At 57.8% G+C, this 27,810-nt stretch overlaps 2 protein-coding genes across 2 annotated transcripts; both read right to left on the reverse strand.

The window, feature by feature from the left end:
• Positions 1-393: 393 nt before the first annotated feature.
• Positions 394-23,772, reverse strand: CLCN7 (chloride voltage-gated channel 7). The gene is made up of 25 exons (XM_069870112.1): positions 23,573-23,772; positions 15,295-15,366; positions 13,081-13,152; positions 12,788-12,853; positions 12,058-12,190; positions 11,627-11,736; positions 11,084-11,164; positions 10,630-10,692; positions 10,010-10,093; positions 9,773-9,866; positions 8,599-8,663; positions 8,275-8,391; positions 7,880-7,934; positions 7,341-7,401; positions 6,558-6,696; positions 5,686-5,779; positions 4,216-4,385; positions 3,862-3,913; positions 3,439-3,566; positions 3,175-3,260; positions 2,754-2,886; positions 2,590-2,649; positions 1,859-2,035; positions 1,683-1,763; positions 394-1,569 (listed from the first exon to the last, which is right to left on the reverse strand). The coding sequence occupies exons 1-25, from the start codon at positions 23,705-23,707 to the stop codon at positions 1,483-1,485; spliced, it is 2,415 nt and encodes an 804-aa protein (XP_069726213.1). The 5' UTR covers positions 23,708-23,772; the 3' UTR covers positions 394-1,482.
• Positions 23,757-26,814, reverse strand: PTX4 (pentraxin 4). Its single transcript, XM_069870541.1, has 3 exons — positions 26,585-26,814; positions 25,229-26,459; positions 23,757-24,007 (listed from the first exon to the last, which is right to left on the reverse strand). The coding sequence occupies exons 1-3, from the start codon at positions 26,714-26,716 to the stop codon at positions 23,757-23,759; spliced, it is 1,614 nt and encodes a 537-aa protein (XP_069726642.1). The 5' UTR covers positions 26,717-26,814.
• Positions 26,815-27,810: the final 996 nt, after the last annotated feature.

Raw genomic sequence — 27,810 nt, forward strand, 5'->3', positions numbered from 1 at the left:
CCAGCACCCAGTGGGGACCTGCCACTGCCTTGGGGACACGCTGCTCCCTGGCAGTGCCAGGGAACCAGACCCATGCTGAAGGTCCCATGGTGCCAGGAGGGCAACTGGCCCTCCTGCATGGCCCCCGCTGCCTGAGCTGGCTGTTACCAGGGCCCAGCTGAGGCATTCTCCGCTTTGCGGTGGCTCTTTGTCGGCCTTGAAAGGGAAAGGAAGCAGGGAAGGGGCAGCCAGCCCCTGCCTTGAGCACAGCAGCCCTGCCTGGGGGATGAGGAAGCCAGGGAAGTCCAGGCTTTCGTCCATGCAGCCCCCCCCAAGGGGGACACTGACAGCTGGCCCTGACCCTGGGCAGCAGCACCAGAGGAAGAAGAGAAGCAAGAGAGAGGCAGCAGCACATTAAAAGTACAAACAGGCTTTATTTCAGCACAGTATCCTGCCGTCAAAAGCCCCTCCAGGTACCAGGTTGCCCCTGTCTGAAGGAGGAGGGGGCAGCCTCAAGGCAGGGCAGGGGTCAACAAGGAGGTGAGGAGCAAGGATGGTGGGAGAGGTGGAGCTGAGGTGCCAGGGCTGGAGCTCTCCTCATGACCCAAGGGAGTGCAGGTTTTGCTCCCTGCCCCTGGCCACATCCAGGGCTGCTGATGGGTTTGAGGGTGCCTGGCAGAGTCAGAACAAGCTGCAGCAAGTGCAGAAACGCAACCAGGGGTGACTTGGGACCCGAAAGTGGGCAGAAGGGTGAGCCAGCAGCAACGGTAGGCAGAGGGCAGGAGGGGTACACACTAGGGACACAGGCTGCAGAACCAACACTGCCCCAGAGCAGGCAGCTCTCCCCTCCCCATCCCTGCCCCAGACCCCCGGGCTGTCTCTCCCCCTGGGGATTTGGGGTCAGAGTGGCTGAGGGAACCAAGAAAGAGCATGAGGGAGCAGGTGCTGAACCACAGGAGCCCTTTTATTGCACAGCAGAGCAGGGCATGGCCCCCTCCTCTGGCCAGAGCGGCTGACAGGAACATGGGGCAAGGGGAAAGGGGCCCAGTGAGCAAAAGGAAGCCCCCACCCTGTCCTCTCTGCACCCCAGACAGACCCTGCAGCAGAGGCCAGTACAGGGCAAGGTCCCAGATAGTCCAAGCTGGGTAGATGAGGCTACAGAGGCCATGTGCAGATGACCGAGCCCAGCTCAGCAGGGTGCTTCTGCTGCCCCGGCACACTCCAACCATCACCCAACCCTCACAGAAAAACCTAAACCGGGAGCTAACGGAGCCAAGGGTGTGTTTTGATCCCTTGGGAAAGCAAAGAAGGGGTGAGAAGAGGAGGCAGTAGATGCGGGAAGGCAGCAATAGGCAGGAGAGCCAGGGCAAGACGGCCCTGTCAGTGCTCCAGGCACTGCGATGCCTGCAAAGACTGGCCCAGTCCTCTCCCCACCTCCCACAAAAGGAGGTCCCTGCCTCCAAGGGGCTGGAGCGCATCTCCACTCGGCAGCACCACCCTACATCACGTCTGTGCCAGCGAGAGCTCCTCCAGGCCTTCCTTCCCCAGCCGGTACCTGGCGAGGTCCTTGCGGGTGACCATACCCACCACCTGCCAGGGAAGGGACAGGGATCCAGCCCCGTGCTGGCTTGCAGAGCTTGGGGACAAGGGCTGTGTCCTCCCCTGGAGCCCAGCCTGCCTGCACACAGCGAGCAGGAACTCACCTCATTACGATTGTCTACAACAACCAAGTGCCGCAGTCCCAGGGCTCGGAAGAGCTTGAACACCCGTGGCAGAGACGCCTCCTGCAAGGCAGAGCAGGGCTGCAGCACCCAGCCAGCACCCAGCACCCACCCCGGACCCCCGGCTGCTGGGGTGCAGAGGGGTCCCTGGCCACTACCTGAGGCACCGTGTAGGGCGAGGGGTTCATGAACTCGCTAAGGTCAATCATGCACTCGCGCTCGTCCTGGGAGACATGGATGGACTGGATCGGGGGGAACCGGGGGTAGGCGTCTCGGAAGTCTTTCAGCTTCAACCGCCGCTGCACCAGGCTCAGGTTGGCCCTTTCCACAAAAACCTTGGGAAGAGAGACACCGGTGGGGAATGTCCTGCAGCACCAACAGGCACAGGGGCAGGGAGGGAAGAGGGCAGCAGCATGAAGCAGACGGACCATGTGCAGGAGAACAGCCTGATTCCTGTTCACATGGGGTTTGTAAGCCCAGCAGGACCATAGAATCATAGAATCACTAGGTTGGAAAGGACTCACCGGATCATCGAGTCCACCCATTCCCATCAATCACAAACCATGTCCCTCAGCACCTCATCCACCTGTCTTTTAAACACCTCCAGGGAAGGTGTTCCAGTGCCCAATGACCCTTTCCATGAAATATCTTTTCCTGATGTCTAGCCTGAACCTCCCCTGGCAGAGCTTGAGGCCATTCCCTCAAAAGGACGGTGCTGGGCTAACCCCAGCAAAGCACAGCAGCCCCCACTCTCTCCTCGGGTGAGCCGAGGGAGATGGCAGGGACTCTCTGCCAGCTCCTCCAGAGCAAAGCAGGCACCGAGTGCCCGGAGGGAGCAGGAGGACGGGGCACTGAGGCTCTGCCACAGCCTCCATGCAGCATCACCCACCTTGTGCTTCAGCAGGACGATGAGCTGGGAACGCAGGATCAAACCTCGCAGTCCTGCCACCTGCAACAGAGCCCCACGCGTCAGATGGGGCTGCGGGAGCAAGGGCGAGGGTCCCACGCCACAGCCAGCCCTCGCGTGCCTGACCCCCAGCTGCATCCCCTGACCTGCGTGGCATCAGGGCTGCTCTCCACCACCGGGAAGCCGTTGTGGTTGGAGGAGGTGTCGCTGAGGATGTCCACAACCGTCCCCACTCGCTCAATCCTCCGCAGGCAGGTGACAGGAGCGCTCATGACCTCCCTGCAGGCAAGGCTTGGCGTGAAACACAGCCCTGTGGCAGTACAGCCCCAAATATTTCCCCCTGGTACACGCCAGCTGCAGCCCTGACATGTCCTCTGTCCCCAAAACCTGTCAGGGACGTGGGGACGGAATACACTTCAGACAACACTCCCTGCTGGAGAAGAAGGTGGCACAAGGGGACAGCAGGATCCTGGGCCTGAGCGTGTCACCACCTCCCTTTGCAGTTCAAGCCAACAGCATGTGCAAAAGCTGCTGCCCTGGAAGTAATGTGTTCCTCGGTCCTCCTACCTGGCTGTGAGGGAGTGGGACGTCACCGGGGCCTCCCAGTGCAGGAAGGGCACACTCTGCAGCTGGATGTGCATGTCGTAGAGCCCCTGCAAGAAGAACCGAGCCATCAGGAGAAGCCTGGTGAGATGCTGAGGGGTACAGCCAGGCAGCAGCTCACCTCTGAGAGGGAGCACACGCTTGTCCTGGCCCCCACCAACTCCCCAGTGCCCCTAACTCTGATCCAAGCCTCCCACGCTGTCCTAGTGAGCACACACCAGCCCTCACCTCCACAAAATAGTCTCCCACAATCTTGGCCGTCATCAGCACCAGCATGATAGGGAAACCGTACGTCACATTGCCCGTCGCCTCCATCATGATGACTGTGAGACTCAGCGTCATCCGCACTATCCCACCTGCAAGAGGCACCCAAGGGGTTTGGGGGTTTAGGGGAGCAGAGAAACATGAGGAGAGGGAACAGGAAAACACTGGAGGTCCCCGAGTCTCTGCATGGTGATCCAGGACTGCCCACATAGGCAGGGAGGCCTGGGACGAGCCCTCATGAGTGCCCCAGCGCTGCCGCGCCTGGCAGGGATGTTGGGAAACCAACAGCCAGGTTGGGCTGGGAAAGAAGTTGTGCCAGGGAAGCAGTGATTGCTCTCTCCCATGCCACGTTTATGCTGCCACGAGCAGGAGGTGTGGGGAACTCACCCAGCTGTGCGGCAGCTCCCATCAGGGCGTACTTCCCAGGATCAGCCCAGATCTGAGCACGGGAGAGAGAAGGGGCCAAGTCAGCTGCTGGCTCCAGGGCATCCAGAGACAACAAACAGTATCCTGGTCCCCAAACTCCCTTGAAAAGAAGAGTGCCTGCTGCTGGCAGGGCTCTGTTGGGACATGGGAAAGCCCAGACAGCTCAAGAAGACATGAAGCGAGGAGCCAACCCGCTCCAGACTGCTGTGCCAAGCTGTTTGCCAGCTCCATGCACGCTGCCTGCCCAGTGGCAAGGGAGGAGGGCTGAGTGCAACAGCTCCTGCCACCCAACACTCCTTCCCACCAAGGACTGACCGAGCCTTTGGACAGGTAGGACAAGGAGATGCCGAAGAGCCTTCCCCAGGCAGCACCAATCAGCAGGGAGGGGATGAAGACTCCTGCAGACACCGTGAGGCCATACGTCCAGCAAGCCAGGAAGAAGTACATCAGTGTGAACAGGCCCAGCGTCATGGGGTTGTAGGAACCTGAGGTGGAGAGAAAACGGAGAGTCAATGCTGGTCCTGCAGCCCAGAGGACAGCATGATGGGCTGCAGCCATGGCAAAAAAGACAGCAGCAGCCCCACAACACACTCCCAGCAGTGAAAGTCCCTCCTGTGGGGTGCACCTTCCTCTGTGGCAGCAGAAGCCCTTCCCACTGGCTCTTTAGGTTTTTTCTGCCTGGCCAAGGACCCCACCAACTGGCCAGTGCCATCCCGAGCCCTCACAACCCACCGAATGCAGCAGGCACCTTTCCTCCATCTCATGGCCCATGATGACCTGTTCCTTTCCCAGCCCTTTGGTTCCCAGCCTCCCTGATGAACTTCAAAGCCCTGAGGGACCACCAGTGATGGAAGACGAGGTCAGGAGGACAGAGGTGCTGGTAAGCTGGCAGGGACCCACTGCCAGCTTGGAGATCAACTCAAGGGCTTGCAAATTCCCCACAGTTCCCATGGCTGCTCCGGCCAGTCTGAAGCTGCCCCATGGCACAGTCCGTGCTATTACAGCGAGAGCCTGCTGCCCCCAGAACTCAGCCTACTGCTATTTTAGGATTGCTGAGCAGCTCAGTCTAGTTTAAACACGTACTTTGCAATTTCTCTTTCACAGAGAGGTCAGTGGACCAAAGCCCTGAGCTGGGGAAGACCCAGCACTGCAGGCAGCGACCCCAGGACACAGGGCTATCATCACTTGGTTTCAGGTGGCCAAGCTGCACTACCTAGGCCGCGAGTCCAGACATTCAAAGCTGTCTGCTCCCTGCCTACATGTTGCTGGGCACGAAACTCAGACCAGCAAGCAGAGGGCAAGCTGTTGTTACACTAGGTCTGAGGGACACGGGAGCCAAAAAGCATTTCTCAAGCAAGTCCAAACCCCAAGATCCACCTCCGCAACTTGCCCAGAAGATAAAGTCATTGTGGGGCAAAAAAGGCCCTGCTAATTAATTAAACGGGCAGAGACAGTCCCAGGATGGATTTCAGACAGCTGGTGAAGGTCAGACACGCTCCTACGCAACTCAGAAGCGACAGTCTGCAAACAGGCATGAACAGAACCAAGTCCTTGCCCACAGTCCCCTTTGGCTAAGCTTGTACGTGCCACCAGACACCTCACCCATCCCTCCTCCTTCCACCACCACAGGCACAGTGCTTTGCTGGATCCCATCATGCCCTCGTGGGGCTGTACTGATCGTCCTCTGCCTTGTCCCACAAGTGGCCACAGGACAGGTCAGCCACCTCGCCTGAGCCCAGCCCAGCTCTACTCATGTTCAGGGACCCGCTCTCCAGGCATACGGACCTGGAGGGTCATGGAAGAGGTTGACGACACTCTTCTCGGGTGTGTTGAAAAAGGCAGTGGCCATGGAGTTGTACTCTCCATCAGCGCAGAAAAGCTAAGGGGGAAGAAAAGAGAGTTAGAAGTGGCAGAGGAGGCTGCCATGCTCACAGGGACACGGAGCTAGTGAGGAGACAGCTCTGGGCAGCAAGAACACCAACATCCCGCTTGGGTCTCCAGCTCCATCTGGAAGGTTCAGTGCAACAAAACCCAGTAGGGTCTCATCTGGTGAGATGGCACTGGTGAGACCGCTCCTCGAATCCTGCGTTCAGTTCTGGGCCCCTCACCACAAGAAGAATGTTGAGGCTCTGGAGCGAGTCCAGAGAAGAGCAACGAAGCTGGTGAAGGGGCTGCAGAACAAGTCTTACGAGGAGTGGCTGAGAGAGCTGGGGTTGTTTAGCCTGGAGAAGAGGAGGCTGAGGGGAGACCTCATTGCTCTCTCCAACCACCTGAAAGGAGGTTGTGGAGAGGAGGGAGCTGGGCTCTTCTCCCAAGTGACAGGGGACAGGATGAGAGGGAATGGCCTCAAGCTCCACCAGGGGAGATTTAGGCTGAACATTAGGAAAAAATTTTTCACGGAAAGGGTCATTGGACACTGGCGGAGGCTGCCCAGGGAGGTGGTTGAGTCACCTTCCCTGGAGGGGTTTAAGGGACAGGTGGATGAGGTGCTGAGGGCCATGGTTTAGTATTTGATAGGAATGGTTGGACTCAATGATCCAGTGAGTCTTTACAACCTGGTGGTTCTACGATTCTATGATCTCCCCGCTCAGCCCTCAGCCTCTGCCCAGGCTTGGGGTGCCCCACACCCTTGGGGGCCCGTTCTCCAGCATCTCTACCTGCAGCGGATAAGCCACCGTGCTCCCCTGGATGGGCTGGCAGTCTCTCGAGCAATAGATCATGACAAACCCCACAGTGGCTGTCACTGCGGCCACCAGCATGGCCTCGACCACCTGGAGGCAGGGCCGGTGGATGTACCTGTGCGGGAAGTGGAAGAGTGAGGGTAGCAGTCAGGGGTGCAGGCAGCATCCCCCACAACCTGGTTTGACACATCCCATCGGGTGCAGAGATGGGCTGGCTGCCTCTGCTGCCCTCCCAGCCCTGCCATGCTGCCCTGCTCTCTGGCAAAGCTGGTGTAGGAGGCCAGCAGCAAGAGCAGCTTTATCCACCCAGTCCCAGCAGCCCTGCCCACCTCCCCTATATGGAGCCACGTACAGCTCCCATGGAAAGGCTGGTGTGATCTGCTAAGAGGAGCGATGCCTGGAAGGTACTGTAGGCCCCTTGCTGCTCCACCACCGCAGGTCATCCCTCCCCTAGACCACAAGGCCAGTCCTGGGGTTTGCAAAGTACTGAGCTGTGAAGGGTTTAGCAGCTCTCTGAGGTTTGCACAGCTCTTGCACTTCTTTGGGCTCCTAAGTCACTGAAGGGAAATACTTCACAGGGTCAGAGCAGCGGCTGCTGCCAGTCATGCACATGGCATCTTTACCAGCTTCCAAGTGCTGGTGTTGCTCATGCCACATGTGATATCACAGCATCACTCTGCCCGGGAACGCCACTTTAAGGGAGTGCAGAAGACACCAGCCAACCCATGTCAGTCACCTTAGCCACATACAAGCTCCTACCTGATCCGGAACATCGTTAACCAGTAATTGAGGGCATTGAACAGGGCCCCAAGGATCCCACCTGTGAATGCAAAAGAGGAAAAGCTCAGCACGCAGGTCTCAGGCTGCCCAGGACACAAGGAGCATGCAAAGCTCAAGGAGACATCAACAACCCACTCAGTGTGGCTGGCAGCCCGGGGTCATGAGGACAGCCAGGCCCTGACACAAAGAGCAGCCCAACAGCAGGGTGGCCAGGAGCCACTGTCACAGCCCAGGCACTGGTGGGAAAAGGGCCACAGAGATAAGGGCAACTGGTTTGAAAGCAAGAAGCTTCCCACAATTGATGTACTGACCCCACTCAATGACACAGATTAAAGGGTGAGGGTTGGGCCAGCACCCAGCTCCCACCCCGGTATAACCCCCACAAGCAGCTTCTGCTCCAGCATTTAATGGATTTCCCATCCTCCCTAGGAAACTAGATCCAAAAGCTTTTTAGGCCCAGAAAAAGAAGAGAGGAAGTTATTTAGACTAAGCGAATTGAAAGAGCAGCACTCTCTCACCAACCACTCCCATGAAGATGAAGATAGGAATTTCCTGGATTGTGTATCCCATTTTCTGCAAACAAAAAAGAAACAAGTTTCAGGTCTCCCGGCACGTCTGCAGCCCCACAGTCTGTCTGTCTGCTAGAACAGCACCAGTCTGTGCCAGCAAGCAGCTCCTAGAGCTGTTCCACAATCTCCCTTGGACACCCCGCAGGCCCCAGATCAGCAGCGGCTGCAGAAACACCTTCTGCTGGGGCTGGTGGAGCTGGACCTGGCCAGACCCCAAAGCCTGCTCAGGTAGAGCCTGTCTCAGCCCCCAGGGATGTCTGAAGACAGACTGGCAGCCCCAAGCTGCTGTGGGCTGCTTTTAAATCCCCCAAGAGAGCCTCACTCAGGGAATATCTGCGCCATACCTCGTTATCAAACCTGCCAAAGTTGATGAGCCCAGGGCTGGAGAGATCCCAAGCGTTGCCGTGGTAAACACTCAGGACAGAGTTCAGAGTGAACGTAGAGATCATGGAAGCAAAGAACTGGAAGGAGATGCAGCCCAGAGTCACTGCCAGATGCCTCCAGCCCTGCTCCCTCACCCCCAACCACTGCTCCGAGGCCCCTGGGGAGGGCTTGGCACCCACAGTGTGATGGCAGGAAGCCTGCGGATGCGAGGCATTGGGAAAAGGCAATGCCTCACAGCAGAGCCAGCAGCCCTCGATCTATTGCTCCTGCTTTCCAGCACTTACGATTCTCCATGTCAGGAACTGGTTCCAAAAGGAAGCCCCTTCCTCCAAGCTGAAGAGAACACCCCCTGCAAGAGCAAGAGAAAAACACCCTCTCAAGAGGCACGTGCCACGGACACTTGGCTCACAGCACCAGCTGAGGCGTCCAAATTCACCCCAGCCCACGTGCCCTGCGCTGGCCCAGCCTCACAGGCTCCAGCAAAGGGAGCAGCCAAGCCCACCCAGCCACCAGTGAGGAACTGTCTGCAGTGAAGCCCCTCCAGTGCTCCCCTCACCCCAGGGAGGCCGAGTGCAAAGTCCTACTCCTGGGTCAGGGCAATCCCTAATTTCAGTACAGGATGGGGGACGATGCGATTGAGAGTGGCCCCGCAAAGAAGGACTTGGGGTGCTGCTCAGTGAGAAGCTCGACATGAACCAGCTATGTGCGCTCACAGCCCAGATGGCCAACAGTATCCTGGGCTGCATCAAAAGCAGCCTGGCCAGCAGGGTGAGGGAGGGGACTCTGCCCCTCTATTCCTCTCTTGAGAGGCCTCATCTGGAGTATTGTGTCCAGTTCTGGAATCCTCAGCATAAGGATATGAAGCTGTTTGAACAGGCCCAGAGGAGGCTACAAGGATGATTAGAGGGCTGGAGCACCTCCCATTCAAGGACAGGCTGAGAGATTTGGGGTTGTTCAGCCTGTAGAGAAGTCTCCGAAGAGACATTAAAGTGACCTCCCAGTACCTCTGAAAGGGCTACAAGAAAGCTGGAGAGGGGCTGTTTACAAAGGCTTGTAGTGATAGGATGAGGGGTAATGGCTATAAACCGGAGAGGGGCAGATTTAGCCTGAACATAAGGAAGAATTTCTTCATCATGAGAGTGGGGAGGCCCTGGAACAGGTTGCCCATGGAAGCCGTGGCTGCCCCATCCCTGGAGGTGTTCAAGGCCAGGTTGGATGGGGCCTTGGGTAACCTGATCTAGTGGGAGGTGTCCCTGCCCACTGCAGCGGGGTTGAAACTAGATGATCTTTAAGGTCCATTCCAACCCAAACTATTCTATGATCCTATGACCCAAGACAGATCATCTCCCTCTTCTCTTTGAGACCCACGTGGCACAGCAGGACAGTTTGGAGCAGGGCTGGGCCCTGACAAGATCTGCACGGAGTCACTGCTCAGCATCAGAGAGCTGAGACACATACCCACAGGGGCACCAAACGCAGCTGAGACGCCAGCAGCAGCTCCAGCTGAGACAAAGTCCCTCTTCTCGGTGTCTCTGCGGAAGTACTCGAAGATCTGAAACAAAGTGAATGCACCTTTAGGGCTGGCCACAGGCAAGAGTTACAGGGGACACCATATAACCTCCCCAAACCACCAGTGTGATGTGAAGGGCACAGGAGGGGAGCCTGCTGCACAGCCCCTCAGCCTTCAACACCAACCTTAAAGTCTCGCTTCAAAGACGTGGATCTCCCCTGGGAGATCCCAGCAGCGATCACTGCTCCGGAGTGAATCATGGGTCCTTCCTGCAGGCAGGAGAGCAGAGTCAGGCCAAAGAAGGAAAAACCCCGGAACAGTCAAGGATGGTTGAATGCTGCTCACCAGGTCACAGCCCTGAAGAAGCTGCTCAGGCACACGGTGCCAGGTCTCTGCAGAGCTTGCTATTTCTCCCCTAAATCCTCATTCTACTGAGCAGCTCCCGTGGTCACCTCCTGATCCCACCAGCACTCCCTCCAGTCTAGGGGACAGGGGCTTCCCTTGCTTGTCCTCAATCCCAGCAAGATAGAAAGATCCCAATAGGACAGCCAGGTCTCCTCATCTAACATCTACAGGGGCAACCACTCATGGACATCAGCTGCTCTCCTGCCCTCAGCAGAGCCACACGCTTGGTGGCACCGCATGCCTGGGGGCTCCCCAAACCTGGCAGACCAGGGGTTACAACTGAGAAGTGACCGCAGGGCCACCAGCACCATGTTCCTGATCAGCATGAGGCCAGCGAGAGGCTGCAGCACACGTGCCAGTGGAAGGTACCAACATGTCAGGAGCGCTTCGTGTACATCACCTTTCCAACAGCCAGGCCACCGACCACCGAGAGGATGACCCCGCAGACTTTGATCACCAGCGTCTGCAAAACAGAGACAGCGGGCACAGCGCATCACACAGCTGGCACAAGGGACACGGCTGCCACAGCCACAGGGGGCACAAACCCAGTGACCCCGTGGAAATTGTGATTCTCACCCTCCCCAATGGGTTTGGCCAACTTTCTTCTTGGCCAGAGCAAAAAAATTACCTAAAGCTGCTCTTCCCAGTGCCAGCGGCCGATCCCAGAGCAGGTTTGACTGCTTGACACTGGGAGGGGAAGAGCTACGGAGCCAGGCAGCGCGTCCAGGAGCTTCTGCCAGCTCCCCTTCTGTTGCATTGCAGGCAGGGAGCATCCCATGAGGACACGAGGCACCCAGCAGAGGAGACGCCAGCACAGGCAGAAGGCAGGCATCCCACCACCTCCCATTTCCTACCTTGAGGCGGACAACGTGCGGGATCTTGACGCCGTTGAGATAGCATTTGATCTGGGGAATGCCGCTTCCGGCTGCGACAGGCTGCGGGGAGAGGGAGAGAGCGAGTGGCTACCCCACAAAGGATGGAGAACTGCAAAAGGGTCACACTTGGTGGCCAGGGAGAGCAAGGGCAAAGCCACAAGGAAGACTGCTGACCCAGAGTAGCCCACAGGGAGCTATGGGCCCCTCCCAGCCACAACAAGTCTCTGTCTCGTCCTCCCAAGGCAATGACCAGCCTGCTCTCCACCAATGCTCATGTACAGCCAACACAAAGAAGCCAAGCAGGTGCCAAGGCTTGCAAAAGCCACACCTGCACCAAAGGCAGGAGAACACTCTCTCCTCCAGGCTGCCAGCATTGAGGAACTGGGCTACCAAGAACCAATTTGGCAGAAACACATTTGCTATTACACAAATGTGCGTGTTTTTTGGAATCACAATGCTTCATGTAAGAGCTGGGGCAGGAGACACAGGGGTACCCTGCGCAGGCCACCTCCGAATTCTTACCTCTATGAAAGCAACTATAACAGAGCCCACCATCACCACACTGGCGTTCAGGGTGGCCCAGAGTAAGAGGGAGAAAGACAGGCCCCCTTTCTCCGTGAACTTGTCAATGTCTGGGGAGGCGACTCAAGGAAAGGCCAGTATTGGTTGGACACCATCCCTCCCAGCGTGATAAAGCATCGCTAAAATGCTCCACGGGCTGCAGCAGCACAACAGATCCTGCATGCTCAGCACAGCCAGGGCTGCTGGGAGGAGCCAGCCTCCTCTGTCACAGCAGTACCTGGACACAACTCAGCCCTGCAGAGCAGCCAGGCACTCGGCAGCACCATCTGTGCCACCAAACCCACTCCCCCAAACCTCCCTCTCGTGGCTACTGGGACCAGAGATCCCACAGCTCCCAGCTGGCTGGTGGCCACGGCTCCATGAGAGGATACTGCCCTTCACCACTCGGTACTTCAGCCCTGCCAGCTTCTCCACCACGATGTCGATGAAGCAGGCGACGAGGCCAGTGAGGATGCCAATCATGGCACAGATGACCCAGCGCTTGATCTCCACCGTCCGGAAAGCCTGAGGGACAGTCAATCATCAGATCCTGCTGCCGCTCAGACCAGCCCCAGCCAGCATCAGGGATCTCCAACCTATCTGGCCACCTTCCCCAGTCCAGCCCTAAACTCAGACAGCTCTGAGGACAGTTGCCCACAGAAAAATGATGCTGGCTGACCCAGGATTTCAATTTACCTATTCAAAGCTAGTGCTTTTGCTCCTCTGTGGAATCCCTAACAGCAGGCATGCTTTTTCAGCTCACCTGCCTCCATCAGGCCTCCCCTGTGAGGCTTTCTGCTGCACCACTGACTCCCAAAGTCCCCAGAGAGATGCTTCATATGGCTCCAGGAGTCCCTCTGTCCAGGGACCTGCCCCGTGCCACCCTGTGATGCCATCATGTCCAGCCAGGCTAGCTCCCATTTGAACCATCCTGCGCTGAGTCCTTGCTCTTGGGGTTTTACGGCTCATCACAAGTTGGTCAGTGCCCATAAACTGCCCCGACTTTGAGTGTAACCTCCCCTAGGGCGGAGAAGCCCTGGAGCAGCCAGGCCGTGAGGAATGGGTTCCCTGGGCCATCCCACCTGCAGGAACGATGGGCAACCGGGTCATGGCGAGACTCACCGCATGATTAATCCTCCTCTCCTCCTCCAGGAACAGCTGGTTTTCACTGTTGTCATAGTCCAGGCTCTAGTTCAGGAAAGGAAGATGCTGTTACCGTCTAGTGCAGGGGAAGAGACGCCCATGCTGGGGAGGACTGGCCTCAGACCCCAACCCCTGTCCCTCCACACCCCTGTATTTTTTTCTTCTCTCAATCCCATTCCTTCATGCTGAAACCCCTCTAGGCCCACAGCCACAAGCCCTTGCCCCCTGTACCTTACCCACTGCATCCCAGGGGGAGGGAGACAGGTGTTTACCTCGTACTTGAGTGACAGCAGCTTCTCGTTGTGGGGAATCTCATTGGGACGCTGCCGAGGGAGCTCCGTCTCCTGCGGGATGCGATGTGCAGGTTAGGAAGGTCAGTTCTGAATCCAACCCTCCTCTCTGCCACAAAACTGCTGGTTTAATGCTGGCTTTCACGCTTGGGAAAGGCAGGGAACGCTGCAGAGATCCAAACCCCAGTGCAAACTGCCTGGCAGCCCAGGATCCAGGCTGATTTTCCACCAGCTGGGGGATGCATGGGACGTCAGACAGCTGGAACAGGCAGTCAGGCATGCACCCTCATCCAGATGCAGTGTTTGCCCAGCTGGGTACCATGCTCCCATCTGCATCCAATGCTGCCTCAGAGCAGCTCCGTGCACCAGCAAACTTTCACCTCAGCAGGAAATTCCTTTGGCCAAAAGCATGGAGCTATTTCAAGCAGGCCTTGCAGAAACCAAGTTTTGCTTCCCAAATGCTTCTGACTGTACAAGCTGCTCCCAATCTTGATTTAGAGCATTTACCGAGGCACGACGGGGCCGGGACAGCAGCACCCTGCACCCTTCCCTGGCTCTGCACTACAGCTACAGCCAAAGCCAGCCCAGCCTTTACTCTGAGGTGCAAGATTAAGACATATTTCTTCCCATTTAAGAATTCCACCAGAATTTTAGCAAAATTCCATAATATTTAGCCCCCAGGCATGCAGTGCCACCAAGTCAGCCTGTGTGTGGCTCTGCTGAGGGCAGGAGAGCAGCAGCTGATGTCCATGAGTGGTTGTCCCTGCAGATGTTAGATGGGGAGATCTGGCTGCCCCATTGGGATCTTACTATCTTGCTGGGGTTGAGGACAAGAAAGGGAAGCCCCTGTCCCCTTGACTGGAGGGAGTGCTGGTGGGATCAGGAGGTGACCACGGGAACTGCTCAGTAGAATGAGGATTTAGGGGAGAAGTGCCAGGTCCTGCACTTAGGGCACAACAACCCTGTGAAGCTCCAGACTAGGAGAAGTCTGGCTGGAAAGCTGCCTGGAGGAGAAGGACCAGGGGATGTTGGTTGACAGTGACTGAACATGAGCCAGCAGTGGCCCAGGTGGCTTGACTTGTATCAGAAACGGCGTGGCCAGCAGGTCCAGGGAGGTTATTCTCCCTCTGTACTCAGCACTGGTGAGACCGCTCCTCGAATCCTGTGTTCAGTTCTGGGCCCCTCACCACAAGGAGGATGTTGAGGCTCTGGAGCGAGTCCAGAGAAGAGCAACGAAGCTGGGGAAGGGGCTGGAGAACAAGAGGAGCAGCTGAGAGAGCTGGGGGTGTTTAGCCTGGAGAAGAGGAGGCTGAGGGGAGACCTCATCGCTCTCTACAACTACCTGAAAGGAGGTTGTGGAGAGGAGGGAGCTGGGCTCTTCTCCCAAGTGACAGGGGACAGGATGAGAGGGAATGGCCTCAAGGTCTGCCAGGGGAGGTTCAGGTTGAACATTAGGAAAAAATTTTTCACGGAAAGGGTCACTGGGCACTGGCAGAGGCTGCCCAGAGAGGTGATTGAGTCACCTTCCCTGGAGGTGTTTAAGGGACAGGTGGATGAGGTGCTGAGGGACATGGTTTAGTGATTGATAGGAATGGTTGGACTCGATGATCCAGTGGGTCTTTTCCAACCTAGTGATTCTATGATTCTATGAGAAGTTGTCTTCTCATTTGTGCTTCCCACAGTTCCATGGCTGAAGCAGGAGCATCTGGGGAAGAAAAGCTTTTCTGTTGTGTGTGGAGGGGAACAAGTTGAAGCCTGAGTGTTTCTGCAAGATGTCCTGTCTGCCCATCTCTGTCTTGAGGCTGAGCTGTTCCCTGCCCTTGCCTTCACCCCAGGCCAGGCAGCAGGCAAGAGAAGCAGCTGTAAGGAGCTCTCATGCAACAAAGAAGAAATCCCTTCCCACTCCACTTTCTTCTGCATTTACTCCCACGAGAAGAAGGTTTCTGCACCAGCAGGCTGGTGTTGGTGTCCAGAGGGGACCACAGCATCCCCAGGCCAGTGCTGGGGCTAAGGGGAAGCAGCGAGGGTCAAGGCAAAGCAGCTGGCAGCTGCCTGTGCCACCAAGGTCACCCAGCCCAGGAGGAAGCACCGGTGCCCTTGCTGGACAAGCAGGATGGGAACGGGGAAATGAAAGCAGCTGTTAGTGCTGGAAGAAGAGAAGGGGTGTCAGTAACAACAGGCTCCTGTGCCACTCACCAGCTCCCGGACGTCCTCGTTGAGGTCCACATTGCTCAGCTGCCCGATGCGCAGGAAGGAGGAAGGAGTGAGCTGAGGGAAGAAGGGAAAATGGGATCAATTCCTGAAGGCGCTGGGAGCCTTGGCAGAAGGAAGGAGCAGGGATGAAGGTGCTCGTGCTCTGTACCCAGCACCGAGCTCTGCCTGCCCGCTGCCAGGGTCCCCTGAAGCACAGTTCCTGCTCTCGGAGGAGGTGGGACCCACGATCCCGGTGGGAACATGAGGCAGCAGGAGTCTGCTGGGGTTTGGGAAGCTGCTCCAAGCTCTTCACTGGCAGAGCCAACTCATCCCAGGGAAGGTGCCAGGCAGCAGCAGCTCAGTCGAGACTGGCAGCCAGCAGCCCTGAGAGCTGGGGAGAGTCACCAACAACCTCCAGCCACAGAATGTGGCACCCAGATGCAGCAACGGTGCAGCCCGTGCTGAGCAGCATGTTCCATACACCCCTGGAGCTGGGGAGGGACAGATCCCTGAACAGAAAACACCATCACTACGGTCACAAGCACACCAAGATGTGCCAGGGCCATCCCTCGGTTCAGGGACCCAGCCAGTGATACAGGGCCAAGGGCACATTTGGCTCTGCCATCTGCTCCCCAGGAGCGGTTCCCAGCCGGGGAGATGAGCACATCGGCACGTTCGTCTCCCTCCAAACAGCCAGGACTGGAGAAACACAGAAGAGGAAGCAGGGCACATTGCTCCTGCGCAGCCTCAGGGACGCCAGAGCCAAGCCAGCGCCATGCAGGGAAGGAACATTTGTGTGTCTGTCTGGGAAGTAGGTTCTCCTTTCGCTGGTAACCGCTCAGGCTTGTTACTGGCAACACAGTTGCATCACACGGGAGTTTTGGGGTTATTTGAGGCATCTTTCATCTCCTCCAGCTGGGCAGCGCCATGAGGACTCGGCAGAAGCAGGCAAGCTGCCGTCACCCCTGCGCTGTTGTGAAACGCAGAGATGCACAAGGGTACGAGCAGCACTGTCACCAAGTGCAGTCCAAACGCTCTTTCTCAACATTAAGGTTTCCCCCTCCACTGCTGCCAGGCTAAAGGACTGGTGAATAAAAGAAGGAAGGCGAGCAACAGCAGGGCCCTGGCACATCGGTCCCTCTTGCTTGCCAACAGATCCCAGATCGAGCCCCTGCTGCTTTAATCCCCACCGATCCTGTCTGGAACGGGCAAGCCAGAGCAGCTGGGAGCAGCGCATGTCGCTGCACACAAAGAATATCCCTTTGTGTTTGCAGCCTGACCTATTTTCCCATTTCTCTGTGTGCTCCATGTTCGCATTCACTCCCTGACCTGCAGGCAAGTTCTGCCCCAACATCTCAAACCTCCTTGGTGCCCTTCTCTCCTCAGCAGCCTGAGGCCACAAAGTGCTGCAGGCAGCTGGTTTTGGACACGGCTTTGGTGAGACCAGCCTGGGCCTTGGTTCTGCTCTGTGATGGCTCTACAATCCCCATGGAAAGGATCCAGGCGGACACTTTTCCCAGCAGTCAGAGTGGACCACAATGAGCTCCTACAAGCAAAGCTGTCACCTCACTGGGGGTCACCTCCCTGTTTCAGTGCCTGCTGGTGCCCATCTGCTCTGGTCACTAGTGAAGGTCCCAACCAGGCCTCTGCTGTCCTGCAGAGAGGGAGGATGGACATGGTCTTTGTCCTTAAACCCTAGGAAGAACAAAGCCACGACCCTGTGAGGGAGTCCACCTCACCCAGCTTCAGGAAGCACAAGGATTTGAGGCTCCCGTTAGATGCCACACACCCAGGGCAAGATCAAGGCAAGGAGATGGGAACAGTCACTCATGCCACGTCCTCCGCTCATGCTGCCTCAGACCTCAGGCACCAAGACCTCAGAAAGGACCAGTTCTTCGGGGACTGCTCACCATGGGGGTCTGCAGGAAGGCCAAACGTGGCTGAAGCAGTGACCTTCCCTGTGTGGCCAGAGCATATCAACTCTGCTCCCAAGGGGTTAGGCAGCAGCACGACCCGAGCACAGATGAAGGGAAAGGAGCTGCAGTGGAACATGAAGCTAAGCAGAATCTTTTAAATATGCTCCCCATGAGTCGTCCCCCTAAGTTACTGCATCCCTCTGGCATTCAGATGGGCTGGGCCGCCTGGCTCACAATGAGGATCACATGCTGGGAGGATAGGAAAAAGCTACTTCCATCCGCACTTGCCTTCTGTAAGAGGGAAGGGAGGGAATGAGGCAGGCAGGAGTCAAGACAGAAGGTTATTTGTGCACGGCTCCAAGATTCACCGAGCACAAGGACAGCGCTCCCCTCCTTTGGATGCTTTTCAAACTTGGGCCAAGAGAACTGCTGATCCCAGGCACATACGATATTGGTGTGACCATGGTATGATTATCTCCACATAAAAACACCCACCGCTGTCAAAACCCAGAGGACACAGAGGAGTTAACAGCTCTTCCGTCCCAAGAGAGGCTCTTGGGCCAGCTGGACCTGCCTCTGATGTGGCACATGAACAGCACTCGGATCTCACCTCATGGTAAAGCTAATTCCATCCCCATTCTGAGCTCTGCAGAGAGAGGTTTGGAGCCTTGATCTGGACCAAAACTGCTTAACTTCTTTGTTATCCCTAACATAAGAAGGATATGGAACAGTTGGAATGGGTCAAGAGGAGGCCACGAAGATGATCTGAGGGCCAGAGCATCTCTGAGATGAGGACAGGCTAAGAGTTGGGCTTGTTCAGCCTGGAAAAAAAGAAGGCTCTGTGGAGACCTTAGAGTAGCTTCCAGTACCGAAAGAGAAGGCTCCAGAAAAGCTGGGAAGGGACTTTTTACAAGGGCATGGAGAGAGAGGATGAGGGGGAATGGCTTTAAATTAAAAGATTCAGAATAGACATTAAGAAGAAATTCTTCATGATGAGAGTGGTGAGGCATTGGAACAGGTTGGCCAGAAAAGTGAAGGCTGCCCCATCCCTGGAAGTGTTCAAGGCCAGGTTGGATGGGGCTTTGAGCAACCTGATCCAGTGGGAGGTGTCCCTGCCCGTGGCAGGGGGGTGGAACTGGATGGGCTTTGAGGTCCCTTCCAACCCAAACCATTCCATGATTCTATGATGTGTTAGCAGAGCAGTTGGTACAAGTGGGCAGGGCTGCTCCTCAGAGGGATCTCACCAGGCTGTGGGGAAGCCCCTGAAGTTTGACAGAGGCAAAGCCCTGCACCTGGGACAGACACACCCCAGGGGTTAGAAAGCAGTGCTGGTGAAAGTCTTGCAGTGAGCTGGTGGATGGGCTGAATCAGAGAATCATTTGGTTGGAAAAGATCTTCAAGATCATCGAGTTCAACTGGATCCGTTCACTACTAAACCATATCTTTGAGCACCTAATCTACCCATCTTTTACATCCCTCCATGGATGGTGACTCAACCACATCCCTGTACAGCCTGTGCTGGGGCCTGATAACCCTTTCCATGAACAAATTTTTCCTGATGTCTAATCTGAACCACCCCGGCACAACTTGAGGCCTTATCATCTCATTATATCACTTCCGAAAAAAGGCAGCGGCACAAACCTGCAGCGGAGATGGACCCACCGACTGGGTGATGCCAGACCACAGCCAGGAGGTCCAGGGAAGGGATCCCACACCTCCACCAGGCACCTGCAATAGGACACCTGGACTTCTCCTGGGGAGCCCAAACTGGATGCCAAGAGAGACATGGAGACGCAGGAGTGAGTCCAGCAATACACTCAGGGGCTGGAGCAGGAGGTAGGATGTAGAAGGAGAAGTTGGTGCTTCTCAGAGAGAGCCTCTTGCCATCTCCAGACACATAACAAGAGGTTACGGAGAAGGCAGAGCCAGACCTTCCTCAAAGCTTTGCATTGAGCAGCAAGAAGCAGCAGACAAGCTGCAGCAAGAAAACTTCTGTTTAGATATTGGAGACAAATGTTCATGGCAAGGGTGGTGACACACTGAGTCTGGGGCCAGAGAGGGTGCAGAGTCTCTGGCCTTGGAGATACATCTTCACCGGACATGGCCCTGAGTGACTTAGTCTAAGTGATCTACTCTTAGCAGGGGCTGGGCCAGAAGCCTCCTAATACCCCTTCCTCCTTCACCCTGCCCTGAGATGGGCAAGGGCAAGTTCAGGATCATTCTCAACAAGAAAAAAAATCTCGTAGATCTTAACCATCACCTACTCACGTCCTGGAAAGATCATCTCTAAGGTGAGGCAGCAGCAGCTGAATGCAGATACCAGCACCAGCCTGGAGGCATCGCAGGTCGGGGTAGAAGACAGCAGCATTGCTCCCAGCAGCCCGTTTGGCAAAGGTGACAAGAAGTGACACTGCTATATGTGATACAACAGCAGCAGGAGGCTGAGGGGTGACCTTACTGCTCTTTACAACTACCTGAAAGAAGGTTGTGGAGAGGAGGGAGCTGGGCTCTTCTCCCAGGTGCCAGGGGACAGGACAAGAGGAAATGGCCTCAAGCTCCACCAGGGGAGGTTCAGGCTAGATATCAGAAATTTTTCACGGAAAGGGTCATCGGGCACTGGCAGAGGCTGCCCAGGGAGGCGGTTGAGTCCCCATCCCTGGAGGTGTTTAAAAGACAGGTAGACAAGGTGCTGAGGGACATGGTTTAGTGGCAGATAGGAATGGTTGGACTCGATGATCCAAAAGGTCTCTTCCAACCTGGTGATTCTATGATTTTACCTCCAAGCAGAGCAGCCAAAGAGCAATGTGTGTCTGTGAATAGCAGAAAGACTCCAGTCAAGGCTAAAACGCCACAGGACCGACCCAGGCTGTGCACAGTGAACTAGCAGAGCTTCCCAAACTTCACTGTAAATAGGAAGCATCTGACTGCTCCACATCATTCCCCTGGGATAAGCCAGTCAGGTCATTCCCTACAGGGCATCACCCACCACCAGTGAAGACACCACCACCATGCACAGCCCCTTATCACCGTTCTGCTGCTCACTAACGAACTGGAAGCACGTGGCTTTCCGTTATCAATGAGATAAAGCACAGTGCAGACCACATCAGGAGCCCACAGCAGCCTTGCACAAGGAGTGGGAGGGAAGAAAGAGGGTTTACAGACCTTGGGACCCTCTTGGCCCCAGCAGGCTCTCCCAAGGAGCCCCTGGTACCCACTCAGAGGGGATGGATGGCTCCAGGCTGCAAGGCTCCATCACTGCTTCTGAAATCCCCCCTCCTCTGACACACAACGCAGCTGTGACTGGCTTCAGCCATCATCCCTGAAACACTTCACGCCAGAAGAGAACAAGGCTCCTCACCTCCAGGCCCATAAGGGCACCTGGAGTCTCCCCACGGTCTCACCACCCAGCTGCGATCCTGCTTCCAGTCTCCCGCTGCCAGGGGACGAGCAGCCTGCAGCCCATCCGCCAGGAGCCAGGGCTCACTCTTCTTTCTCTTCCTCCCTCAGAAGAGCACCCTCCCCTAACAAGATCATATGATTGCAGCAAGCACCGTAGCCTTCTGGCATCACCACCGGGCCACAAAGGCTGCATTTTACACCCTGTTAATAGCAACAAGACTGACAACATCTACAGACACAGAATAAACACACACAGGTTCACAAAGAGTAGCTGCCCACCAGCAGCAGCCTGATCCACAGCTTGGTGACCACCTGTTTCCAGGCACCCTCAGGAGCAGGACCATTATAGTAATCCCAAATTCAAGGCATTCTAGCCCAAACACAGAGCGTAACTTCCATAAGTAGTGAAAGAGAAGCGTTCTTTTTTGAAATGATGGGAATTAGATGCTCTTACTAAACTTGTCCACTAACTTTTCAGCCTGAGAACCAGCGTGTCAGCTCAAATACATGGAATAAGGGCAGCCCACAGCAGCCGTGGTGCTCAGACACAGAGGCAGCCTCTCATTTCTTGATATACTCGGGGCACTAGGAAGTCCTAGTGAGAGGACGCAGGCTCAATCAGCTCCAGAGCAGCACTCAGCTGGCCCCAAACTGGAGGAAACCTCAGGCACAGCCCTGCAGCATCCCCTCTGCAGTCATGGGTTTGTTCATCCAGCCTCTCCTCACCCCCTGCCCACAGGCACTCGACCTCAGTCTCTTGCTGGGAAACTATAGACCCGTGTTTCCTTTTGCCACTTTAAGGCCACTTTCATTTCAATTCAACAAGCACGTGAGAAAGGGAAGAAGCTCTGCTGAGGACAGTTTTATTGTATTACCACAACCCCTGTCTAAGTCTCCCGTGTGCTGTGTAGCTCCAGTCTCTCTGTATTTCCCTGCCAAAACTGTCCTGCCTTCACTTTTCAATGTATAGGACTATAAAGCATGTAGGTCAAAGGACTATCCGAGGGAGAGAAGCAGCTGCCGGGCATCAAAATGCAACCGCAGCACTACGGCGATAACCCAGCTGCCACTGCCAGGGGCACGTGTGGTCCAGGCAGCTGTGGGTTCAGAGCTCGGTACTCGCTCTCCTCCTCTGCTCAAGAAAACACCATATTGTGCCTTCTCACCAGCCAGGACCTGAGCTGTCCCTGCTGTGAAAGGACATGGTGACAATGAATCAGACTGTGGCAGGGCTGGGTCTCCACCAACAACCACCCCTGCTCTAGGAGGCTCAAGCATTTCTTCCAAGCCACCGGGAAAGCCCATTCCCGACTGCCCCACAGCCATGAGATCTGGTTAATCCCTGATGTAACACCCTTCAGGCCTGCAGAGTTCAGCACGTGGTCTTTAAAGACAACCCATGCTGTAAATACGCAGGGTCCTGTTGTTCTGCCCGGGAAGATGATTTCTATTTTCACACCAGAGCAGCTGTAACGGCGCAGGCGGCTCCTTCCAGCCACTGTGCCCCACTCCTGCAGTGCCACATTAGGCACTTCCAGCCTAATGAACCCTGCAATTCCCTCTAATTAGCCCGCTGTTCTGACTTGCCCAGGAGCAGGACAGCACAGAATCACGCTCCGTGAGATGTCCCTGCTAACAGCTCCTCCCTGTCTAAGCTCAGCTCTCCCAGCAAAACCCCTAGAGGAAATTTGAGGATGGCACCTGGAGGCGGCCCCTCTCCCTGGCATCGAAGCACCCTGTGGACGCAGCCCTCACCTGGCAGAGCCCACCCAGCCACAGCTTCGCTCTGTAAAAGGCACCAAATGCCTCGGCCACGTTGTGCTCCAGTTAACCACACTGCACGTGGAGGAGAGACTGACCAAGGAACAGCCTCCAGTACACCAGAGAGGAGTTTCTCTTCAGTTAATTACCCAACATTAACATGCAAGAAGAAATTAGCCTCCCTGTGTTCAGGAAACGTCCCACCCTGGACTCGCTTTTTGTCAGTGTGGGTCCATTCGGCCACCACCACACCAGCCCCTGGTACTCCTGTGTTTGAGCCCAGCCTGTGGGTTTGGGCTGCAGCAACGTGCCAGATGATGGGCTCTGTCGCAGGGCAGCATCAGCAGAGGAAACGAAGAAGGCAGCTGCAGGAGGAGGCAGGAAGAGGTCCCTGCCCAGCGAGGTCCTGCTGGCAGGGTCCATCTCAGCTGCACCCCAGGCTGGGGAGCAAGCAGGGTCCCGGATGGGTGTTGGTGCCTCGTGACGGGAGCCAGATGAGGCAGCGTGTCCCGCTGCGCAGCGGGCACTGAGTCAGCCCCCTCCCTCAGATTTTCCCCCATGAGTGCCCTGGCTCGCTCCTGGCTTCTCCTCACTCCGAGCCCTGCCAGGTTCTGCTTCTCCCAGCCCAAAAGAGCCTAGAGGAGCCCCAGCCTCCCCGCGGAGCTGCTCGGAGAGCAGAGGGCCAGCAGCCCCTGCCCAGCCCTGGGACACGGCTGCTCGAGTGGACAGGGGACAAGGACATGACCCCAAGGCCTGGACTGACACCCTCTAGGGACAGAGGGGCCCGGGGTGGGACAGACATACCCCTCCGGGGGCCGGTATTCCCCCTCTCTCCCTCCCGGGGCCGGTACCCAAGTCCCGGGGACGGCATCCCCCTCAATCCCGGGACCGGTATCCCCCCCGCTACATCTCAGGGCCAACACACAAGTCCCGAGGCCAGCAGCACCCCCTGCATCCCGGGGCCGGTACCCAGCTCCCGGGGCTGGCATACCCCCCAGTCCTGGCTCCGGTACACAGGTCCCGGGGCCAGCATCCCCCCAGTCTCGGGGCCCGTACCCAGCTCCCGGGGCCTCCATCCCCTCCCACATCCCAGGGCCGGTACACAAGTCCCGGGGCCGGCATCCCACCCCCCCCCACACACATCTTGGGGCCGGTACTCAGGCCCCGGGGCCGGTACTCCCCTCCCTCCCGGGGCCGACACGCACCTGCCGGGCTCCGCCTGCCGCGCCAGGGCCGGTGCCGTTGAGCAGCGGGGTGGTCTCTCCCGCTTGCTCGTCGTCTTCCTCGTCGTCGTCGCGGTCGCGGCCGGACCAGGACACCTTCTTGGCGACGTTGGCCATGCGGGGCGGCGGCAGCGCGACCTCCGCCGGCCCCCGCCTCCCCGCCCGGTCATGTGACCGCCGCGCCGCCGCGCTCACGTGACCGCACGCCCTCACGTGACCCCGTGGCACCATGGGAGTTGTAGTCCCAGCCGAGACGGCGGCCATGGCTGCCCTCGGCCCCGGGGACGCGGGGCGGCGCCGGCGCTGCTGGCTCACCGCCCGTCACGGGTTTTCCGTGCCGCCGCTTCCCTCCTGACTCAGCGGCGGGGTCACAGCCCGGGCATCGCTCCCTGCTGCGCCCGAGCTGCTCCCAACCGGCTGCAAGCGGCACGGAGCGAGGCAGGGAGGCGGGAATAAAGGAGGCTCCTTCTCTGCCCAGAGCAGGGGTGGCTGCCCCCTCCCTGGGGGTGTTCAAGGCCAGGCTGGATGGGGCTTGGAGCCCCTGATCCAGTGGGAGGTGTCCCTGCCCGTGGCAGAGGGTGGAACTGGATGGGCTTTGAGGTCCCTTCCAACCCGACCCATTCCATGATTCTATGATGATTCCATTATTTTAATAGGAATCCCAGGGTTGCTCATCATAGAATCACAGAATCGCCAGGTTGGAAAAGACCCACCGGATCATCGAGTCCAACCATTCCCATCAATCACTAAACCATGTCCCTCAGCACCTCATCCACCCATCCTTTAAACCCCTCCAGGGAAGGTGACTCAACCCTCTCCCTGGGCAGCCTCTGCCAGTGCCCAATGACCCTTTCTGTGAAATTTTTTTCCTAATGTTCAGCCTGAACCTCCCCTGGCGGAGCCTGAGGCCATTCCCTCTCGTCCTGTCTCCTGCCACTTGGGAGAAGAGCCCAGCTCCCTCCTCTCCACAACCTCCTTTCAGGTAGTTGTAGAGAGCAATGAGGTCTCCCCTCAGCCTCCTCTCCTAACAATTGTCTAAGCTTGTATATCCCATAGTGATATGTGTCTGGAAGGATGTTTATCTAAAGGTGGGCCAGCTGTGAAAGGAACAGGCATCCCAGGCATCCTGCAAGATAAGATAAGGAAGCCTGAAATCCACACTACCACGCCAGCGGAAAAGGACTGGTTTTCCCAAAATTTGGGCTGCACCCCCCTTACTTCTAATCTTCATCTTTGGGCCTGAGGAGGGGGTCCTCCGACCACCCAACGGATTGTCTGCGCATATAAACATGGTGTGGAGATATGTTAATGACTCTTCGGAAAGGGATGAATACCTTTTTGGAGTTGGGGTGATGAAAAATGCACAGATCTGTACTATAAAAGACGCACAGTTTCTTGCTTGGTATGCGTGTATTTGGAGGATCGACTCCCCCGCGCATCCAGTGCTGCTAATAAAGAATACCTGCTTCATAATGACTATCTAGTTGTTATTGAGTTATTATATCAGAATCCTTGCCCAGCCGCACCTAGCCTCCCACTTTGGTGAGGATTGCTAGAAAACAAGGGGGTTGGAAGCTCCGTCTTTTGACTCAGCGCCATCAGCCAGCCGTCACCTCCGGGAATCAGCACCGTTCCCACCGCCAGGCTCGTCTTGCGGGCACAGGACCCTCCGCACCCCGCCGTGCAGAGAGGCATCACCCAGCGTGAGGAGGGGGCCACGGGGCAGCCGCCGACCAGTTGCCATGCTGGCCACCTCACCAGGCAGGAGAGCCCGGCTCCAGACAGCAAAGCCAGCCAGGTGGCCCACAAAAGCTTCTGCAGTATTGATGTGCCTGCCAAGGCGGTTCTGCTCCTGGCCTAGCACCAATGAGCCACCAGTGGGAATTTCATAGCCCTGCTGGAAGCCAGAGCCGGCAGCCAGCAGCCGCCTGTCCACATAGAAGCGATACTGCCCCTGGCCGGATGACCAGGTGAGGCAGAAGTGGTGCCACTTGCCATCCAGGAGCGGCGTGACCGGAAGCTCCCGAAACTGCCTGTCCCCGATGACGAAGCGTGCGGAGCCGGGGAGGCCCCCGCCACAGCCATGCACGGCCAGCTTGCTGCCACCGTCCTCGGTGGCGTAGGAGAGGAGGGCACCCAGGCAGGGGGCTGAGGTGGCCAGCCAGGCACAGAGCGACAGTGCCCGCAGCCCCCAGCGTGGCCCCAGCCCCAGCACAGCCGTGTCCTTGGCAGAGGAGTTGGGGAAGAGCAGGATGGCTCCGGAGCGGCAGGCTGGGGAGGTGGGTTCTGGGGCAGGGAGCCTGTACCTACCCTCTCCTGGCTGCTCCTGGGGGACCACAGTCACGGTGGAGAGTGCCGGTGCCATGGCTTGGGTTGCTGGTGCAGCATCACGAAGGAGTTCTGCATCCTCCCCAGATGCTCCGCGGGGCCTGGCAGTGCCCGGCAGCCGGTGCCCTTCCTCCTGCTGCCGCTGCCACCACCTCACCTTTGAGCGCTGAGGGCTGGGGCTGCTTGGGGCTACCTGGCCCTGCAGCTCCGGCTCCAGCTGGCTGCCCCAGCTCCGGACAGCGTCTTGCAGGCTGTGCAGCTCAGTGCCAGCCTCCACTGGTGCACCCGGCGGGTAGGTGAGCAGGCAGTGCGGCTGGCTCAGGGCACCCACTATCCCCTCCAGCCGCTTCAGCCTGCGGTGCAGCCGCCGGCTGGTCATGGCCAAGCGGGCCAGTTCAGCGCCCAGGGCAGTCTGGGCAGCGGCAGCCACCTCCGCCTGCTCCGCCAGTGCCTGGAAGCGTCCATCGATGTTGTAGGAGATGTTGTAGTTCCTGGCGATGCTCTGGAGATGGGTCAGTGTCACCTCCTGAAGCCGACGGAACTGCAAGGAGCGGTGTGTGGCGGGGTGAGCCCCCATCCCCTCACCGTGCCCTGCTGCACCGCCAACCCCCAGCCTGAGATGTGAATCCCCTCAGGCTGCAACCCCTGCCCACCCCAGGCACCCACCTGCTCCTCCAGCCACCGCAGCCGTAGGAGCAGGGGGCCAGGGCGGCCTGTGGGCCCCGGTGTCCGCGTCGGCCCACCCTGCAGGGCGGCAGCGAGGAGCAGGAGGCAGAGGGGCGGCAGCATCCCCGCCATGCCGCTGCTGGACGCTTTCTGCCTGCACAGCACGGCCAGCCCTGGCCCCCACGGTGCCCCTCGGGGGCGGCCGCCACTGTGATGAGTTCCGCAGCCGTGCTGGCGTGCCGCAGCAGCCGCCGGCCCCGGGGCTGCCAGCTCCGTGAGCCCGGGCCAGGCATGCTGCGGGGGGGTTGGCCTGGCCCTGGGGCTCACAGCAGTGGGTGCCAAACACAGGGAGAGGAGAGATAGGGGGGCTGCAGGTGGGTGGCCCCAGTGGGGGCAGCCATGCGGGATGGCTCTGGGGGATTGTGGCACAGGGAGTGTCAGACTAAAGCACGGGATGCAAGGTAGGGCAGGCAGGACAGGATGGAGCAAGAAGGGCAGGCAGTACAGGATGGGGCAGTGCAGGACAGGGCAGTACAAGCAGGGCAGGCAGGGTAGGGCAGACAGAGCAAGGCAGGGCAATACAGGCAGGGTAGGGCAGAATAGGCAGACAGGCAGAGCAGGATAGGCAGAGCAAGGCAGGGCAGAACAGGCAGGGTAGGACAGTACAGGCAGGGCAGGGCAGACAGGCAGGGCAAGGCAGGCAGAGCAAGGCAGGGCAGTACAAGCAGTGCAGACAGGCAGGGCAGTACAAGCAGGGGAGGCAGGGCAGAGCAGAGAGGCAGAGCAAGGCAGGGCAATACAGGCAGGGCAGGGCAATGCAAGCAGTGCAGACAGTCAGGGCTGTACAAGCAGTGCAGACAGGCAGGGCTGTACAAGCAGGGCTGTACAAGCAGGGCCGTACAAGAAGGGCAGTACAAGCAGTGCAGTACAAGCAGTGCAGTACAGGCAGGGCCGTACAGGCAGGGCCGTACAAGCAGTGCAGACAGGCAGGGCCATACAGCAGGGCCGTACAAGCAGGGCAGTACAGGCAGGGCCATACAGCAGTGCAGTACAAGCAGTGCAGTACAGGCAGGGCCGTACAAGCAGGGCCGTACAGGCAGGGCTGTACAGGCAGGGCCGTACAGGCAGGGCAGTACAAGCAGGGCAGTGCAGGACAGGGCAGTACAGGTAGGGCCGTACAGCAGGGCCGTACAAGCAGGGCCGTGCAGGCAGGGCCGTACAGGCAG

The sequence above is a fragment of the Phaenicophaeus curvirostris genome, chromosome 16 (genome assembly GCF_032191515.1).
Source record: "Phaenicophaeus curvirostris isolate KB17595 chromosome 16, BPBGC_Pcur_1.0, whole genome shotgun sequence".
NCBI classification, from domain to species: Eukaryota; Metazoa; Chordata; class Aves; order Cuculiformes; family Cuculidae; genus Phaenicophaeus; species Phaenicophaeus curvirostris.

Excerpts from the sequence above, each read along its gene's own strand:
- CLCN7 (XM_069870112.1), bottom strand. The coding sequence starts at position 23,707 with ATGGCCAACGTCGCCAAGAAGGTGTCCTGGTCCGGCCGCGACCGCGAC. Across the intron at positions 3,914-4,215 it reads CCTACCTGTCCAAAGGCTCG|ATCTGGGCTGATCCTGGGAA; the intron begins GTCAGTCCTTGG and ends TCCCGTGCTCAG. Across the intron at positions 3,261-3,438 it reads TGGGAGACTATTTTGTGGAG|GGGCTCTACGACATGCACAT; the intron begins GTGAGGGCTGGT and ends TTCTTCTTGCAG.
- PTX4 (XM_069870541.1), bottom strand. The coding sequence starts at position 26,716 with ATGGCGGGGATGCTGCCGCCCCTCTGCCTCCTGCTCCTCGCTGCCGCC. Across the intron at positions 26,460-26,584 it reads TGCGGTGGCTGGAGGAGCAG|TTCCGTCGGCTTCAGGAGGT; the intron begins GTGGGTGCCTGG and ends CGCTCCTTGCAG. Across the intron at positions 24,008-25,228 it reads CCCGCAAGACGAGCCTGGCG|CCGGTTGGGAGCAGCTCGGG; the intron begins GTGGGAACGGTG and ends TGCCGCTTGCAG.